Genomic DNA, 18353 nt, shown 5'->3' on the forward strand with positions numbered 1-18353 from the left:
GGATAAGTATGCAAGTGAATAGTGGTTAATTCTCCTATTGGGATTCAGGATATATATTTTATACAAAGTGTATCTGATGTGTATATTGATTACTATAATTACAGTCATATTTGACACAATTTACACTATATTGATTGTAAATATGCTTAATCTTTCTCTATTGATCTTTCTGTTTTCTTGGATATGAATCTCTTTAGTGCTGAAGAGCTAGGTTGTGTTTTTCTCATATGCAAGGGTTTATGTTTTAAAGCAACAGCTGCAAGTCCTTCACTCTGCAATTAAAGGGACACTTTACTCAAAAAAAATCTCAGCCATGAAAAGTGCCTTTACATTGCAATCTTTGGGGACTGTGTTAATACTCAAAATATATATGTATATGCTTACATACCTATATATTTATGTGTTACCATGTGTATATACACATAATAATACATAAATATATATGTATATGCTTACATACCTATATATTTATGTGTTACCATGTGTATATACACATAATAATACATAAATATATATGTATATGCTTACATACCTATATATTTATGTGTTACCATGTGTATATACACATAATAATACATAAATATATATGTATATGCTTACATACCTATATATTTATGTGTTACCATGTGTATATACACATAATAATACATAAATATATATGTATATGCTTACATACCTATATATTTATGTGTTACCATGTGTATATACACATAATAATACATAAATATATATGTATATGCTTACATACCTATATATTTATGTGTTACCATGTGTATATACACATAATAATACATAAATATATATGTATATGCTTACATACCTATATATTTATGTGTTACCATGTGTATATACACATAATAATACATAAATATATATGTATATGCTTACATACCTATATATTTATGTGTTACCATGTGTATATACACATAATAATACATAAATATATATGTATATGCTTACATACCTATATATTTATGTGTTACCATGTGTATATACACATAATAATACATAAATATATATGTATATGCTTACATACCTATATATTTATGTGTTACCATGGGTATATACACATAATAATACATAAATATATAAGTATATGCTTACATACCTATATATTTATGTGTTACCATGGGTATATACACATAATAATACATAAATATATAAGTATATGCTTACATACCTATATATTTATGTGTTACCATGGGTATATACACATAATAATACATAAATATATAAGTATATGCTTATATACCTATATATTTATGTGTTACCATGGGTATATACACATAATAATACATAAATATATAAGTATATAATCATATATATATTTACACTTTGCTGCCCATCACTGAGCGATGTACCCCCTTTGTTGCGCTAGGTTCTGTGCGGTGTATGACGGCATCAGAACGAAGCTCCCATTGGAGCTTATGGAAGTGACACTCTCCTGCACCTTACTTATAATACCAGCGAACAACTGCGTGCGCTGGTATTATGAGTGGAGTGCAAATATCTGCAAAAAACTCTCGTAAGTGCAATTTTGCGCTCCACTCGTAATCTAGGTCTTAACTGGCTTGAGGCACAGGCAACACAGAAGAAGCTATCTTTTTCCATCAGCAGCAATAACTGGGAATATTTTACAAAACATAATAATAAACAAGGTGTTTTATAGAAGACTATTTTATTAAAGGGACATGAAATAAAAAATGTTTTTTTCGTGGTCCAGATAGAGCCTAAGATAATAAACAACTTCCCTAATTAATTCTATTATCAAATTTGCTGCATTATCGTGGTATCCTTTTTTGAAGAAGCAGCAATGTGCTACTGGGAGGTAGCTGAACACATCTGGTGAGCCAATGATAAAACGCATATATGTGCAGCCAGCAGTTAGCTCCTAGCAGTGTATTGCTGCTCCTAAGCTTACCTAGGTATTATTTTCAACAAAGGATACCCAAGAAAACAAACCAAATTAGATAATAGAAGTAAATTAGAAAGTGGTTTACAACTGCATAGTCTGTCTAAAACATGAAAGTTTAGTTTTGACCTTACTATGATTTTAACCCCTTAGTGACCACAGCACTTTTCAATTTTCTTACCGTTTGGGACTAGGGCTATTTTTACATTTCTGCGGTGTTTGTATTTAGCTGTGTGGGCGGACGGCAGATTAGGGGTTAATAATCTTTAAAAAGTGTTTGCGATGCGGGAGGGCGGCGGTTTAGGGGTTAATAGGTGTATTAAAGTGGCGACGATGTCGGGGAGCGGCGGAATAGGGGTTAATAAATTTTAATACTGGCGGCGATGTCCGAAGCGGCAAATTAGGGGTTAATACATTTATTATAGTGTTTGCAATGCGGGAGAGCCTCGGTTTAGGGGTTAACAGGTAGTTTATGGGTGTTAGTGTACTTTGTAACACTTTAGTTATGAGTTTTATGCTACGGCGTTGTAACGTAAAACTCATAACTACTGACTTTAGATGGCAGTACAAATCTTGTCAGTATAGGGTGTACCGCTCACTTTTTGGTTTTCCAGGCAAACTCGTAATACCGGCGCTATGGGAGTCTCATTGAAAAAGGACTTTTTTAAAAGTGCGGTACTGACGTTGCGTGACAGTCAAAAAGTGTGCTGTACACCTATACCTACAAGACTCGTAATAGCGGCGTTAGGGAAAAAGCAGCGTTATGAAGCATAACGATGCTTTTTCACTCATAACGCAAAACTTGTAATCTAGCTGTATATTATTTATATATATATATATATATACATATATATATATATATATATATATATATATATATATATATATATATATATATATATATGATGATATTGCTATCTGGCTGTTAGGAGAGTATAGATGTATAAGCATGAGATTGGGGAGCTTTAGTAATTCCAGTAGGGTAGGAGTAAGGCAGTAATAGTTAATGTTTTATTTTTAACAGTGCTCTCTCATACGTATTAGATGGTTTTAACACATTAGATAAATAGCTCCAATCTCAAAGGTGAGATTTTTACGCAGTTTTGAGATTGGCAAAGAGCCTGGATCCTCATATTAGCCAATTACTTTATTTATTCCACCCGTCATGGGCCCTGGCCGCAGGCCACATGGGGGAGGTTATATGTAAAATAATTCATCATATCTAATTTATTTGCTGCGACACATCAAACAATAAATATGTTATTAGAATTAATAACATTGCTTTCAGTACCCTAATGAAACATTTGGGATTATGAACCTTTATCTGCACAGGGTTTTATGCATATTAAGACAAATTAAAATTTGTGGACCTGATTTATCAGTTCTCTTTACCAATATTGCTAGACATGTTATAAAACGTATGTACCCATTGATCACAACCCCATTTTAGAACCACTAAAACATCTTAAAATGTAACATGTACATCTTGAATGTACCAACGTGTGTGGCTATAGCTGGATGTCTTTGTTATCAGTCTCCAGAAATGCCCTGTGGGTTAGCCCTAGCCTTTATATAGTCTAGGATGTTTCTTTGTGAGGTCTGAATATGCCGTGCAATATAATTCAACGTTACCACCTGTGAATCAGTTTTCGTTATATATACATGGGTTGTAAGCTTCTGGCCAGCTTGACTGTTGTAAAGATCACTGCTTACAGCACCATGTTCAATAAGTGTGTCCTTTTTATTGCGATGCGGCCCAGTAATCGCGACTGTCTGGAAGCCCCTACCAAGCTCCCCTGAGAGTGCGACTTGTGCTGGGATCCGGTCTGCCAGTTGGGACCTATTTAAGATTTTGGCTGGTGTCCATGCTTGGATTACAATATTAGCCAGGTAGCTTCTTCCATTGTTGGAGTGCATAACAACTATTACTATTCAGCTGCCGATTTGGTTAATTCCAAGAGCGAGCTCTGAAAAAGCGCTTTGAGTCCCACTGGGAGAAAGGCGCTATATAAATACTAGTTATTATTATTATTATTATTATTATTATTATTATATTATTATTATTATATTATTATTATGTAAGCCATCTTTATTGTTTCATCGATCATGCTATCCGGATCAGGTGTAGGCATTGTGGTTTGATGAGCTTTTCCGTGGCAAGGGAAGTTATTCTGTGTTTTTGCTGGGTTCTTCTGATTATCTGCGTTCGTTGCCCCTGACACTGCAGGGTTGGCGCCATTCTGCACATCAGGAACAGGGGATCTTTCCCAGCAAATCTGTGGTGTACTGTATCTGTAACTGTAGATCTTGCTTATCAGAAAATTGTACGGTGCTTTTTCAATGAGTTTCTCTATGATTTTTTCCAGCCTTTCTATTGATGATGTAAAGTGGTCTTGTAATTCCATTTCTCTCTCAAGGGCCATAACAAATTGTGGAATAAATTTTTGTTTACAGCTTTTCCCCTCTTGTGCTTTTATCCGAAATTTCAGTTATAAAGATGAGGATACCTTGTTATTGTTGTTCTAAAAAGTTCAATTAGGGCTGAACACCTCGGCGTACTGAGGGTGTGCGCTACATGCATGGTAGCCACCGCTGCAAGCCTTCTTCGTCCGATCTCTAGCTCTAACGTCAAAAATACATCTAGATTATCAGTGTTTTTTTTACACAGCTGAGCTATGAAATTATATAGGAAGTAAATTTCTGAGGTATAACTGTAAAATTACTCCTATAATCGGCGGATTATATAAAGTTCAGTTGGAGCTCAGGAGAATTGCGACCACTCTGAATCACTGTTCGAACACTCCCCCTGGGTCTCACAATTTTTTACAAAAATTGATTTAAACTAGCTAAATGGCTCTGAAAAGAGTCTTTGGCTCTCACAAAAGATTACAAAAAAAATATTAACCCCTAAAAAAATGCAGAGAGCAAAAAAGTGCTGCTGCACAAAAGCCAGTGATTTGTAGTGATTACTGGCAAGCTAGGGGTTAATGGTGCTTAAAAGAACCTTCCGGTGTCACAATTTTTAAACTAATATAACTTACTAAATCTCTCTCTCCCACAAAAACGCAAGTGAGGAGAGGGAGGGAGACATTGAGGCATCGCTGCAATACTGTTTGAGCAGCTGGAAGCTATCTCGATCGCTTCCAGCGCTCAGATTACCCGAGGACGTGTCAGGCATGTCCTTGGTCTTTAACTATATTTTTTTGTAGGACGTGCCTGACATGTCCTCGGTCGCTAAGGGGTTAAAGGGATACTGAACCCATTTTTTTTCTATCATGATTCAGATAGAGCATGCGAGTTTAAGCAACTTTATAATTTACTACTTTTATCAATTTTTCTTCGTTCTCTTGGTATCTTTATTTTAAATGCAGGAATGTACGCTTACAAGCTGGCCCATTTTTGGTTCAGCACACTGGGTAGTGCTTGCTGATTGGTAGCTACATTTAGTCCCCCATCAGGAGGCGCTACCCAGGTGCGGAACCAAAAATGGACCGGCTTGTAAGCGTACATTCCTGCTTTTTCAAATAAAAATACGCAGAGAAAAAAGAAAAATGTATAATAGGAGTAAATTAGAAAGTTGCTGCTCTATCTGAATTAGTAAAGAACACATTTGGGTTCAGTATCCCTTTAAGAAACAAAATCTGAATCAGACACTGACATTATTAATATTATATTTTTAGACTTGACCTTAAAAAGTTGAGAGTCTTTAGGAAAAGTACAATGTTATAAAACAAAGGATAAATATCAACATTTGTTTGGTACATGAATTGCTAATTGGTTGCGATATATTGGCGCTATTTACACTTGCCATGTGGTAATCACTGTACAACCTATGGAAAGTAAAAATAACTCAGAATTAGTCTAAAAAAACAAAAAGAGACGGATGCGCCACATGGCCCAATATTGTTTGTTCCAATAAGATAATGCTTATGTGTAAAAGAAATACACTCACATATAATAAAGCACCTCAATTAGTGCTGTAGAAGCAGTCTGGGATCTATAACAGTCACCCAGCAGACCGACCTCCTGGGATTAGTGTGGAATCTGTATAAAGGAGATATGAGAGACACAGGGTGCCAATATGGACTAGTACTGTTTAGCCAAAAAGTGTATGCAATCAGAAGTATAAGTTTGCACTCACATTTGTTGTAGCATCTCCAGTGATGCTAATAGAGCAGGCTGGGGTCAATTCAGTCACCCAACAGACTTAGTTTCAAAGGCAATCAGGAAACCACAGTCCTCCAGACCAATTAAAAGGCCAGAGGTGTCCAAAGTATTCCAGATAAAAGGCAGCAAGTGTTTAAAATATTAAAATGACTTTATTAAAATATTAAGATTCACAAGCTACGCGTTTCTCAGCCTATGGCTGCTTCATCAGGCTTAATAAAATAGTTCTAAAACCCTTGCTATATATACCTATCAAACAAATTAAGATAATTGACCACACTTGTTGTAGGAGTGGCTTTAGATAACTATGGATTCAATGATGACCAATCAAATTCGTTATACCCAGGCATTCCATACATGTGTCTAAATTATAAACAAAGTATGTGAAGAAAAAATGAGTAATCATGACTTTGTACATTGATGTTATATCCCCTATACAATCAATCGATTAGCAAACATTTAGGATATATCTGTATAGGGGATTTAACATCAATGTACAATGGAGTAAATTAGAAAGTTGCTGCTCGATTAGCAAACATTTAGGATATATCTGTATAGGGGATATAACATCAATTTACAATGTCATGATTACTCATTTTTTCTTCACATACTTTGTTTATAATTTAGACACAGGTATGGAATGCCTGAGTATAACGAATTTGATTGGTCATCATTGAATCCATAGTTATCTAAAACCACTCCTACAACAAGTGTGGTCAATTATCTTAATTTGTTTGATAGGTATATATATAGCAAGTGTTTTAGAACTATTTTATTAAGCCTGATGAAACAGCCATAGGCTGAGAAACGCGTCGCTTGTGAATCTTAATATTTTAATAAAGTCATTTTAATATTTTAAATACTTGCTGCCTTTTATCTGGAATACTTTGGACACCTCTGGCCTTTTAATTGGTCTGGAGGACTGTGGTTTCCTGATTGCCTTTGAAACTAAGTCTGTTGGGTGACTGAATTGACCCCAGCCTGCTCTATTAGCATCACTGGAGATGCTACAACAAATGTGAGTGCAAACTTATACTTCTGATTGCATACACTTTTTGGCTAAACAGTACTAGTCCATATTGGCACCCTGTGTCTCTCATATCTATTTTATACAGATTTCACACTAATCCCAGGAGGTCGGTCTGCTGGGTGACTGTTATAGATCCCAGACTGCTTCTACAGCTCTAATTGAGGTGCTTTATTATATGTGAGTGTATTTCTTTTGCACATAAGCATGATCTTATTGGAACAAACAATATTGGGCCATGTAGCGCATCGGTCTCTTTTTGTTTTTTTAGACTACTGTTCCTGGATCATCACAGATTGCTGCCTCATCAACACTCTACTAATATCAGAGACTTATTATTAAACATCTATATCATGCTTATCTTATTCACATATATATAGCATTGATCTCAACACTTTATCTGTACATTTAGAGCATTGACTCTATCATTTATTGTATATGTGATATTTGTATTACCACAATTGTGCCTTTATATGCATACTTGTTCATCCACAACTGTGCTTATAAATATTCTCTGGTTCCTTTTATAAGGATAGCTTTTTGAATAGTCCAGTTATAATATTGGTTAATCTGATTATATAGTCTATTGTGGCATTAAGAATAGATAGATTTATTCTATTAACTCTATACATTATGTTAGTCCCTTTAGACATAGTAACTAGAAAGAACATTGTGATCTCAAGGGCGCCCCCTAATATATTTTGTACATAACTCAGAATTACCTTCTCTGCCTTCACCCTGGGCCACAACTTTAGGGTCTGTAAACTCTGGACGCCGACCCGTGAACCAGCTAGAATAAAAAAGAAGTAACATTATTTTTCCCGCCATTATTTTTCCCGCTCTATGATACAAAATGCGTTGTTTAGTGAATTTGCATTCAAACATTTTATTTAAAAATGTATACAAAACTAAGGATAAATTTAAACTCAGTTTAGTATTTCAGTAAAAAATAAATATGTGTTCCAGATACATTTTCCACACAAAATATTAAATTAAAAATAGTAAAAAACAAAAGTTTGCAATGTTCTTTTCATTATATATTTTGACACTATTTCCTGTAATTTGCTTCTGAAAGCCCCAGGGAGGCTTTAATGCATTCTGCAAGATTCAAAACCCTGAACCTGCAACATTGTAAACAGTTAACTGCTTGATCAGTTTTAATCTGTCCCCAATAGGCCACAACAATGAAAATAAGGTAAATTCATGCAGGTTTTCAAGATGCGTTTCTCTGGACTGTAACACAATGTGAATTTTGTTACCAACTTGATCATTTTAAAGGGAATATATAAAAATATACAAAGCTAACGTACTATTAGACTATTTAAAATGCACTTTAATGTGTTCTTCTAGTTTGCTGTGTAATAACTTTTGACAATAAGGTCCTTATCTCTGAGACTAGTAGTAAACATAATTTAAGCTAAAGTCGGAGTCCCAGAACAAGCATTAAAAGTTAAAGGGAAATTAAACCCAAAACTTTTCTTTCATGATTTAGGTAGAACATAAAATATTCTTTCTAGTTTACTTCTATTACCTAATTTGTTTCATTCTCATGGTATGCTTTGTTGAAGGAGCAGCAATGCACCACTAGTTTCTAACTGAACACATGGGTGAGCCAATTGGCATATATACGCAGCCACCAATCAGCAGCTGCTCCTGAGCTTTCCTAGATAAACCTTTCAGCAAAGGATAACAAGAGAAGAAAGCAAATTAAATAATAGAAGTAAATTTAAAATTTGTTTCAAATTGTATGCTCTATCTAAATCATGAATGTCTAATTATGAATTTACTGTCCCTACCATGACTTTCTTGACCATTAACTCTGTTTCACTCATTCATATGCAACTAGTGGGTATGTAGTGTGTAAAGCTTTTACTGTGACATTTTTTTAAACAAGAGCCTTGGGAGATTTCGACCCAGATAATCAAAACCTCACCAGCATGAACAGAAATCACACAAAAAATCGTTTGGTGCTTTTTTGAGCATTATATTGTAATGTAAGGTTCTCTCCTTCATACCTAGAACCCTTCATAGTAAGATAAACAGCTCTCAGGGTAAATATTTGCTGTTCTAAAATTCTTTGACGTTATAGTACTGATGAGACTTTTCTGTATGTTTTTGAAATATGACCCTGGGGAAGTCTCCCTATGGGTGATGAGGGAAACCAGGCATGGACTCCTGCCCAATGGGCTTAGAGGAGTATGGCTGCACCTGACTGAAGAGGGCCGAAGAAGGCTGAAACGATCATCTGGGGTTGCCATATTCCTTGTTCAGAGGAGAATTGTCTGGTATTTCGGGGCTGGACTGACCTTGTTAGGCAGGATCAAACTGATGTACTTCAGGAAAATTCTCCTCTGTGAAAAGCACAACTGGGCTAAAAGAGACTGCTCCTAGGTGGTAGCTCACCATAGAACAATGTACTGAGCTGCTGTTCATTCCTGGTAGAGTGCTTCTCTTGGCTATATATTGCCATTGTAAAAATTCATTGAGGGACGTCATAGTACTTATAAGACTTCTTAGCTAATTTTGCCCAACTGGAAGACATTAGATCATCTGGCTCATAGTGACAGGCATAAGAGAAAGCCTTCATTTTCATTTTAACACTAAACTACAGACAGTTCAGGTGATATGTTGTTGGTGAATTTATATTTCAGCAGAATGAAGATAAAAATCAAGTCATCCTTTTTTTAAAATCATGCCTAGGTAAGCTCAGGGGCAGCAATGTACTACTATGTAATAGCTGGCAATTGGTGGCTATGCACATATGCCTCATGCCATTGGCACACCAAATGTGTTCAGGCAGCTCCCAATCGCTCCACTCTCTGAGACAACACCACATAGGCACATTTATGTATACTATGAAATACATTTTTAAAATTAGTCAGGACTGCAATTTTAAGAAAAAAAAAATGGAACAAATGTAATTAAAAGGGACACTAAACCCAATTTTTTTCTTTCATGATTAAGATAGAGCATGCAATTGTAAGCAACTTTCTAATTTACTCATATTATCTTGCTATCTTTATTTAAAAAGTAGAAATGTGATGCATAGGAGCCGGACTATTTTTGGTTGAGAACCTAGGTTATGCTTGCTTATTGGTGGGTAAATGTAAGCCTTCAATAAGCAAGTGCTATCCATGGTGCTGAACCTAAAAAGGGCTGGCTGTTAAGATTTACATTCCTGCTTTTAAAATAAAGATACCAAGAGAACGAAGAACAATTGATAATAGGAGTAAATTAGAAAGTAGCTTAAAAGTAGCTTAAAATGTCATGCTCTATCTGAATCATGAAAGGAAAAAATTTGGGTTCAGTGTCCCTTTAAGCTGTAATGAGCATTAAAAAGGTGGAGAAGTAAAAAAAAAACCTGATACACAGTTATCCCCAGTTTTTTTAAATTTTATAGATCACCAGAAATTGCTAGTGATTTAGCAACAGCAAACTTTAAAATGTATGAATATATAGATAGGAATAAATAATGAAATGTATTATAATTAATAATATATAGAACATTTTACTCTATGTGAAGAACATTGGAATGTAAAATATTTTACAGTAAAGCACATTATAAAATATTAAACTTTATTAAAAATGTTTTTTTATTGTTTTCAGGTACTTGAGTGGAAAGGGCTCCAAAGTATATATACATATTTACATATGTTCATACATGTGTGTATATGCGTTTATACACATATAAACATAAATACACACACACACACACATATATATATATATATATATATATATATATACACACACACCTATGTAACATATTTAGCCATGAATATGTATGTAGATATAAAATATAGCCTTTTCCATTCAAATACCTTGTCATATACCTTTTAACTTTTTTTTAATATTTATAGGATTCATTTTTATTAGATAGTGTATATATGAGTGTAACACTTTATTTAATGCATTTATGTTGTATTTGGTGCAACTTTCTATTTATTTATGGAAAAAATAAAAGGGGTTGATCTCTTTAGCATTGTAACAAAATCAGATTAATAAGTAACCCATAAGCTATGTGAAAATATCAAGAATAACAGCTGAAGCGGACATCTAAGCCGGTGTCACACAAGGGGCGTGTTTGTACCTCCCTTAGAGGGAGGGGCTAGAGGATTATATGCGCATTGGATCATCTGTGTAGTAGTGGCTAATCTAAATCTCTTGAGAAAGTCTGGATGAATCAGAGGAAAGGAATAGGAAGCCAAACTAGACAGCCTGTTAAAAGCCTTTGGAGGTACAGTGGTGGATTGACCAAGGAGAAACCAAACAGCATCTCTTACCCCACTGGAACATTATACAGACTCTGGGACCTTGATATTCTACAGACCGTGATGAGTGTGTTTTATACTTTTACCTAGTAAGTGTGTTTTACTTTAACAATGTCTTAAAATAAACGATTTACCGTCTTGAATGGGAGGTGCTCTCTTTCATATTGTAACTTTTTATTTAGCCTTAACCCTTTACGGGAGGTCTTCATTTGCGCTTGTGTGGTTACGTTTATTTTTAACTTGTAATACGAGTGCAAGTTAGAGAGATATTTTAATAGCATGTGCACTAATGCTAGCAAGCCACTTGTAATCCAGCCCTTAATGTTTTTTGCTGTTTATACTGATTTGCAGTTTGTTATTTTCTCACTTCATGCGTCATAAACAGATTTTATAAACACATATTAATGTGCCAGTGAAAGAAGATACAGTTGTTTTTTTCCCACACATTCATATTAGAGTGGAATGTTCAAAGAAGCAGAATGAGGCATGCAGACCCAAAACCTTTTTGTGAAGAAAAAAAAATACAGTTGAAAGTATTAACATTAAAAAATATAAAAAATGTACATAAATGATTTTATATCATGGATCTAAGCAAAACACAATTTTATACTTAAAGGGACACTAAACATAAATTGTAAACTACAAGTATATGATTATAAACCTTCAAATACAAGAATAATTTTGCATTGAAAATTGCAACTTTATTTTGCCAAATGTGTATATTGTTTTATGTTTATTCTTTTCACTGATTTCCCTGTCCCCCAGAACAAAAGAACCCGTGCTAAACAATTACAAACTTATATTCAGATATAGCACAAACTCTCACCTAGATTACGAGTTTTGTCGGTAATGCTGTGCGGTGCTAACGAGCAGTTTTCCCTCACCGCTCACCTACAGACAACGCTGGTATTACGGGTTTTTACAAACCCGGCGTTAGCCGCAAAAAAGTGAGCGTAGAGCAAAATTTAGCTCCACATCGCACCTCAATACCAGCGCTGCTTACGGTAGCGGTGAGCTGGCAAAACGTGCTTGTGCACGATTTCCCCATAGGAATCAATGGGGGAGAGCCGGCTGAAAAAAAACCTAACACCTGCAAAAAAGCAGCGTAAAGCTCCTAACGCAGCCCCATTGATTCCTATGGGGAAATACTTTTTATGTCTACACCTAACATCCTAACATGAACACAGAGTCTAAACACTCCTAATCTTACACTTATTAACCCCTAATCTGCCGCCCCGACATCACCGCAACCTACATTATATTATTAACCCCTAATATGCTGCTCCGGACACCGCCGCCACCTACATTATACTTATGAACCCCTAATCTGCTGCCGCCAACGTCGCCGCCACTATATTAAATTTATTAACCCCTAAATCTAAGTCTAACCCTAACACCCCCTAACAAATATAATTTAAATAAATCTAAATAAAATTACTATCATTAACTAAATTATTCCTATTTAAAACTAAATACTTACCTATAAAATAAACCCTAAGATAGCTACAATATAACTAATAGTTACATTGTAGCTATCTTAGGGTTTATTTTTATTTTACAGGCAACTTTGTATTAATATTAACTAGGTAGAATAGTTATTAAATAGTTATGAACTATTTAATAGCTACCAAGTTAAAATAAATTAAAATTTACCTGTAAAATAAAACCTAACCTAAGTTACAATTACACCTAACACTACACTATCATTAAATTAATTACCTAAACTAAATACAATTAAATACAATTTAAAAAAGTACGAAGAAAAAAACTAAATTACAGAAAATAATAAAATAATTACAAGTTTTTTAAACTAATTACACCTAATCTAATCCCCCTAATAAAATAAAAAAGCCACCCAAAATAATAAAAAGCCCTACCCTATACTAAATTACAAATAGCCCTTAAAAGGGCCTTTTGCGGGGCATTGCCCCAAAGTAATCAGCTCTTTTACCTGGAAAAAAAGTACAATACCCCCCAACATTAAAATCCACCACCCACACACCCAACCCTACTCTAAAACCCACCCAATTCCCCCTTAATAAAACCTAACACTAACCCCTTGAAGATCACCCTACCTTGAGAAGTCTTCACCCAGCCAGGCCGAAGTCCTCAACGAAGCTGGGCGAAGTGGTCCTCCAGACGGACAGAAGTCTTCATTTAAGCCGGCCAGAAGAGGTCCTCCAGACGGACAGAAGTCTTCATCCAGGCGGCATCTTCTATCTTCATCCATCCAGCGCGGAGCGGGTCCATCTTCAAGACATCCGACGCGGAGCATCCTCTTCAATCTAAGTCCAACTGAAGAATGAAGGTTCCTTTAAATGACGCCATACAAGATGGTGTCCCTTGAATTCAAATTGGCTGATAGAATTCTATCAGCCAATCGGAATTAAGGTAGAAAAAATCCTATTGGCTGATGCAATCAGCCAATAGGATTGTGCTCACATTCTATTGGCTGATTGGATCAGCCAATAGCATTAAACTTCAATCCTATTGGCTGATTACATCAGCCAACAGGATTTTTTCTACCTTAATTCCGATTGGCTGATAGAATTTTATCAGCCAATCGGAATTAAAGGGACGCGATCTTGGATCCCCTTTGTTCAGAAATAGCAGACATATATGGCTTTGGTGTTGCTTTTTGGTAATAATAAGGCCATTAAATACTGCTGCGCACCACACTTGTAATATGCCCAGCAGTTAAGGGGTTAATTAGGTAGCTTGTGGGGTTCATTTTGAGCTTTAGTGTAGAGATCAGCCTCCCACCTGACACATTCCACCCCCTGATCCCCCCTGACCTCCCTCAAACAGCTCTCTTCCCTCCCCACCTCACAATTGTCATCGCCATCTTAAGTACTGGCAGAAAGTCTGCCAGTACTGAAATAAAAATATATATTTTTATTTTTTGTCATACAGTCTGCAGTGATGGATCCCCCCTTACTCCACAACCTCCCTGATCCCCTCATACATCTTTCTAACCCTCCCCCTCTATCTATTTGCCGCCATCTTGGGTACTGGCAGCTGTCTGCCAGTATCCAATTTGCTCCCCAAAATAGTTTTTTTTAACTTTATTAATATAAAATATTTGTTTTCTGTAGTGTAGCTGGCCCCCCTAAAAAATCTACATCCCTCCCCCTCCCAGATCCCTAACTAAAGAACAGAGATGCCATTGCCTCTACATCACCCCCCCGACCGCAACCGCCGCATCAGGCTGCAAATACTGACACTGTAACATCACTTGGGGAATCAACACCTAGGGGCATAATTGGTATAAGCAGCTCCCACCCACCAACTAATTTGTGCACATAAATAGCCGATGCAGATGGGGCCACAGAGTGGCCCTTTCTGCATCGGTATGTAAAATGGGGGATTGTAGTGATGCCTCAATATTGAGGGATCACTACAATCCCTTGATCGCTTCCAGCAATCCCATGATCGCTTCCAGCACTTCAGACAACAGAGGACGTACCAGGTACGTCAACTGTCATTAAGGGAAGTTTTTTCTATGACGTACCTGGTACGTCCTCTGTCATTAAGGGGTTAAAGGAACCTTCATTCTTCAGTTGGACTTCGTTGGAAGAGGATGCTCTGCGTCGGATGTCTTGAGGATGGACCCGCTCCGCGCCGGATGGATGAAGATAGAAGATTGGATGAAGACTTCTGCCTGTCTGGAGGACCACTTCGCCTGGCTTCGTTGAGGACTTCAAGGTAGGGTGATCTTCAAGGGGTTAGTGTTAGGTTTTATTAAGGGGGGATTGGGTGGGTTTTAGAGTAGGTTTGGGTGTGTGGGTGGTGGGTTTTAATGTTGGGGGGGTATTGTACTTTTTTTCCAGGTAAAAGAGCTGATTACTTTGGGGCAATGCCCCGCAAAAGGCCCTTTTAAGGGCTATTTGTAATGTAGTATAGGGTAGGGCTTTTTATTATTTTGGGTGGCTTTTTTATTTTATTAGGGGGATTAGATTAGGTGTAATTAGTTTAAAAAACATGTAATTATTTTATTATTTTTTGTAATTTAGTGTTTGCTTTTTTTCGTACTTTATATATATTTTTTAATTGTATTTAGTTTAGGTAACTAATTTAATTATAGTGTAGCGTTAGGTGTAATTGTAACTTAGGTTAGGATTTATTTTACAGGTAAATTTGAATTTATTTTAACTAGGTAGCTATTAAATAGTTAATAACTATTTAATAACTATTGTACCTAGTTAAAATAAATACAAAGTTGCCTGTAAAATAAAAATAAATCCTAAGATAGCTACAATGTAACTATTAGTTATATTGTAGCTAGCTTAGGGTTTATTTTATAGGTAAGTATTTAGTTTTAAATAGGAATAATTTAGTTCATTGTAGTTATTTTCTTTAGATTTATTTAAATTATATTTAAGTTAGGGGGGTGTTAGGGTTAGACTTAGGTTTAGGGGTTAATAACTAATATAGTGGTGGCGACGTTAGGGGCAGCAGATTAGGGGTTAATAAGTTTAGGTAGGTTGCAGCGATGTTTTATGCTACGGCATTAGCCTATAAAACTCTCAACTACTGACTTTTAAATGCTGTAACAGTCTTGACAGGATAGGCTGTACTGCTCACTTTTTGGAAGACTTGTAATACCGGCGGTTATGCAAGTCCCATTGAAAATATAGGATACGCAATTGACGTAAGTGGATTTGCGGTATTTTCGAGTCTGACCAAAAAAGTGAGCGGTACACCTGTACCTGCAAGACTCGTAATACCAGCGGTAGGAAAAAAGCAGCGTTGGGACCTCTCAACGCTGCTTTTTAAGGCTAATGCAAGACTCATAATCTAGGTGTCTGTTTGCACATGTGCAGACCGGAGTAGCTTACCCCATTGTATCCCCTTAAGGTGGTTTAGCACGGATTCAACTTGGCTGCTATTGCAAAGAATGATTTGCCTATCGTGATTGTTGATGAAAACTGATAATCCACCTTTTAAAAACATGTGACGCCATAGAAGCGTAGGGAGGGAGGGAAAAGTAAACAAAAGCTCTCATAAATTGCCTTAAAGTATTAACCCAAGCCTCCCTGGAAGAAAGTGAAACAAAACAACAAAAGGCTGCAAAATAAATAATGAATGTATATTGCAATAATGTTTCACTTGCAATAATGAAACATTTTTTGCGTTGTTGAAATGTCAAGTTTAATAGTCCTTTAATAAAAAACAAAATTATATTAAAAGTAGCAAACCATTAGTACTGTTGGGTGTATTGACTCACTACAAGAAATGCTTCCCTAGAATGTGGGGTTTTGACCCCCCACATATACCCATCACCTTCCTGCTTGAGTCAGGTTTTGCTAAGGTGAACAAAAAAAAAAGCGGGAGGAGCAATGTATGAATTAAAAGTTCATCTTTATTCCATGTAGGTTAAAAAAATTGTACAGCAATTACAAAACCCATGTCCTCAGGAACACAGCTTACGCGTTTCGGTTTTACACCGTACTCATAGCTGGCTTGATGATAGAAAACTTTTTGCTCCAGCGAGATTATCTAAGAAGTCTTGTCAATGCTTTGAAGTCCGTCAAAAGATTTATAAAGGTAAATTTTAGCTTGAAAGATGTTTATCTCACTATACAGGGTGTCAAACACCTAAATTACAATATAGAGTCAGATTAAGAGTGGAGTAGTAAGTAGCGCTCACGCTTGCTCGTTGACTCCGCTAAAAGTAACCTTTTTGCACTTGCCAAATACCGCTCGTATTACAAGTTGAAAGTAAAAATGTTTTGCTCGGGGGCGTGTCTCTGGGCAGCACCTTGAATGGTAGCAATATCGGTTGCTCCAAGGGATTCACGGATAATCTGCCTTTTATCAGTGGACAGGAAGATCTTCTAACTTTTGCACCTAGATATTAATAATCTGCAGTCCATCCTGAGCTGGGTGATCCTAAACTCTTGGTATTATAACCCTTGGAAACCGATCTGGAGCGTTGGGGCCTAAGGCAGTTACCTCAGTAAAGGCTCTCAACACCCCCCGGTATCTTGTACGCCGGGTATGCAGTGCAAAGACACTGACTTTCTTTTTTTCTCCCTGTAATACCAACATTCCTTATGACTATATAGTACCATCACTGTTATTGAGGCTAACTAGCAGGAAATCTTAGAGCCTCCTTGTTCAGCGCATACCGGCTAAAGATGGCGACTGACGCCGAAATAACCCTTTCAGCCGTGACAAAGCTTCTACAGAACCACCATATGAGGATACAGCGGGCCTGGGCAACTGAATGTGAAAGCCTCCGTGTGTTGGCCAAACAGGTTGGCCGTGCTCACAGTTGTACCATATCAGTAGCTCCTGCAGGGCAAGTGGAAGACGCCGCCGATTATCAGGGGCCTGGCCATAGCGCTACAGACCAGGTATCTCAAGTTCAAGCCCTGGAGAAGGCAATACCACTTCTAAGCCTTCCTATTAAAACCCCCCCAGCAGCGATAAAAGACCCACCTGACATCCCGGTAGTGACCGAGATGCAACCGCAAACCTCCAGACAGCGACAGACAGCTAAGGCAGGAACAGTCACTGTCATTGGGGAAGTAAAAGTTGTAACCCTGTATTCGGACATGACTCACCTCTCCTGCGGCGTGGAGGACATCAGCGAGGTGCGCCATGTCGGCGGAGGCACTGAAGCAATTTGAGACTCAGCCGATCTACACTAATCTGGAAGTTGGGGCCACATTGGTGAAAGCCCCCACGGCACATTGTCGCATGTCTATGGAAACAGCGAGACTGAGGGTCCGACAGCCAAGATGGGGTAAATCTCAGGGAACTTTCTGCCAGCCATTGCCCAGTATACACATTTCTTTCCCCTGCTGGACTTTTGACCCTGGGGGTGTTTGGACACGATCCCATGCAGTAGCGTCCATACTCTGTCACGGGGCGCACACGGGGGAAAGGAAAAGGTACACCTCTGTTTTCTTTGTGTGGGGCTTGGGTCTGCCTGTATATGAAACTGAGGGATGATGTGTCAGCTCTAGAT

At 36.9% G+C, this 18353-nt stretch overlaps 1 protein-coding gene across 1 annotated transcript in view; it reads right to left on the reverse strand.

The window, feature by feature from the left end:
* Positions 1-18353, reverse strand: part of B9D1 (B9 domain containing 1) — a 440314-nt gene that overhangs the window by 48295 nt on the left and 373666 nt on the right. The window contains exon 6 of the mRNA XM_053695026.1: positions 7829-7896. Coding sequence (XP_053551001.1) covers positions 7829-7896 — 68 coding nt within the window. The remainder of the gene's footprint in view (positions 1-7828; positions 7897-18353) is intronic.

This window comes from Bombina bombina, chromosome 11, assembly GCF_027579735.1.
Source record: "Bombina bombina isolate aBomBom1 chromosome 11, aBomBom1.pri, whole genome shotgun sequence".
Taxonomy (NCBI): domain Eukaryota; kingdom Metazoa; phylum Chordata; class Amphibia; order Anura; family Bombinatoridae; genus Bombina; species Bombina bombina.